General features: G+C 24.3%; 1 protein-coding gene across 1 annotated transcript in view; it reads right to left on the bottom strand.

Moving 5' to 3' along the window:
* PF3D7_1471200 (inorganic anion exchanger, inorganic anion antiporter) overlaps positions 1 to 2,500 on the bottom strand; it is a gene marked incomplete at both ends in the record, with an annotated part of 2,969 nt that overhangs the window by 354 nt on the left and 115 nt on the right. Inside the window, 5 exons of the mRNA XM_001348817.1 lie at positions 1 to 261; positions 416 to 538; positions 633 to 1,090; positions 1,428 to 1,662; positions 1,860 to 2,500. The exon at positions 1 to 261 is cut by the window's left edge and continues 66 nt beyond it; the exon at positions 1,860 to 2,500 is cut by the window's right edge and continues 115 nt beyond it. Coding sequence (XP_001348853.1) covers positions 1 to 261; positions 416 to 538; positions 633 to 1,090; positions 1,428 to 1,662; positions 1,860 to 2,500 — 1,718 coding nt within the window. The remainder of the gene's footprint in view (positions 262 to 415; positions 539 to 632; positions 1,091 to 1,427; positions 1,663 to 1,859) is intronic.

Here is a 2,500-nt window from a genome sequence, read left to right as displayed (position 1 = left end):
AACATCAATTTGTTTACATAAGTGATTCATTTTGGCTATTTTCTTAATACATTCATGACTTAATCCATGTATAGTCACATTCTTATTATTAACATTGTATTGTTGTTTTACCGATGTTAAAGCTTCTATTGCTGTATAATCAAATAAAGTACTTTTACCTTTAAGAACAATATTCACAGTTGAGCTGTCATTTTCGTAATTGAACAATCTTGTAAACATTTTCTTAGAAGCATAAAAAAGATGACCCTCAATTTCGTAATACTAAATCGAAAAATTAAAAAAAATAAATATAAATAAATAAAATATATATATATATATATATATATATATATTATTTCTTTTCAAAAATGTGTTACACGGAATAGCTACACCTATAATATATATATTATATATATTTTTTTTTTTTTTCTAATACCTTCGTATCTGTATCTCTATCATAAAATATTTCAAATTTAAATGTTGATTTGCTTTGCCATACATAAACTAAGGCTGACAAAATTATTCCAGTTAACACACCATTTGGTACACTAACAAATACCTGTGTAATGAAATATATATATATATATATATATATATATATATAATAAAAATATACATCTATCTGTATATATTTACATATTCATTCTACTTACACATAAAACTGTTACAAGAACTATGATGAAGGCATCCCATCTTGAAATTTTTCTACTCATACATGGATGACAATTTCTTATATAACCTGGACAAAATGTAAAAAAGACTATCGGAATAGAAAACCACTTGAAGCAATGAATAAACACAGTTATCATAATTCCACAAAGAAATGATAAAGGTATATAATTTAATAATGAGTATCCAAACAATAAAATAGCATATATCAAAATAGAAGCCACCACTCCACTCTCTTTACCCCTTGCTCCATTTCTATAATTTAAAACAGACAATCCTAATAAACTACTACCACCTACTGCACTACCTAATGATGCTAAAACGTTCCCAATAAAAAGAGAAAAAATTGTTTCATTCGTATCACATTCAGCACCTCCCATATCTTTTATAACTTCACTAACCATTAATGCTTCAACAAGAAGGACAGTGAACATGTTCGCAACTAAAAGGATAAAAAAAAAAAAAACAGTTACAGTGAAAAATAATATATGACAAACTAATTTTTATATATTCATTTTTTTTGTTCATATAATTAAAATTATACCAAGAAAACACAAAAATTAAATAAAAGTAAACAATATATATATATATATATATATATATATATATATATATATATATATAATTATATATATGCATAGATAGTAATATTAAAAAAAAAAATAATAATAAAAAAAAAATACCTGTATACACATAAAAATATATATATTCTCTTATGCACATCATAATGTTATTCTCACTATATATATATATATGTATATATTTTTTTTTTTTATTACCTTGTTTGATCAAGTCCATATTAAATTCCACCTTTGAAAAATTTAAATCTTTATTCGTAAACAAAAATGTCGGTTTTGCTTTATCAGAAGTAAACGAAAACATATCCCCTACTGTAAATGATTTCACATCTTTGAAGGAAGCAAAATTGTTATGTAAAAACTTTCTCAAAATGACAAACTCCACAAATATAGTTACAGTTATGGCTATCAGGGAGGAAGGAATTTTCTGACCAACCTATAAACAGGTAGCCAAAATAAAAAAAAAAAAAAAAAAAAAAAAAAAAAAAAATTTAAATATGGCTAGCTAATCATAAAATAAAATACATATATATATTTATATATTTACATATTTATGTTTTATATACATATAACATTTCTTTTTAATTTTCCTTTTAATTTTCCTTTTAATTTTCCTTTTAATTTTAATATTACCTTTGGTATTTTTTTCCATAACTCCACGATCAAAACCACCAACGTACATATGATGATAAAAAAAAGCAAATAGTGTCCCTTAATATATTCATGAGTATATGGATTTTTTAAGTTATGTAATTGAGCTCTTAAAAAAATAATGGAAAGGCCATTACAGTAACCAATAAAGACTGGTGTAGGTATTAATTGAATTAAAGCAGACATATGGAAATACGAAAAAAAAAATAACATCACTGAACATATGAATATACAAATATATAATCGTTCAATTCCATCTGGTAATAAATCAACATTATTATTTTCAACTAAATATTTGGAGCAAACAGATGCAAAAGCTCCTGTAACACCATGTATCACTGCAGGAGAACCACCAAAAATTGATGTTATTAAAGATAAAAAAGAAGCTCCTTGTAAACCAAGATATGGTGGTATTTTTGCTATCATACAAAAAGAAATCATTTCTGGTAACATAGTTAAACATAATATACATCCACATAATATTTCATTTATATAATATTTAGAAGTTTCTTTAGGTGTATTAGTAAATCCCCATCCCCATTTTATACCGTCCACCATAGACATAAAAGCTTTCGAAAATCCAATTCTTGTAGGTAAACATATTTTTATATCATTGTCATACA

The sequence above is a fragment of the Plasmodium falciparum genome (assembly GCF_000002765.6).
Source record: "Plasmodium falciparum 3D7 genome assembly, chromosome: 14".
Classification (NCBI taxonomy): Eukaryota; Apicomplexa; class Aconoidasida; order Haemosporida; family Plasmodiidae; genus Plasmodium; species Plasmodium falciparum.
Note: the sequence above shows the minus strand (reverse complement) of the source record. Positions and strands in the feature narration are given on the sequence as shown.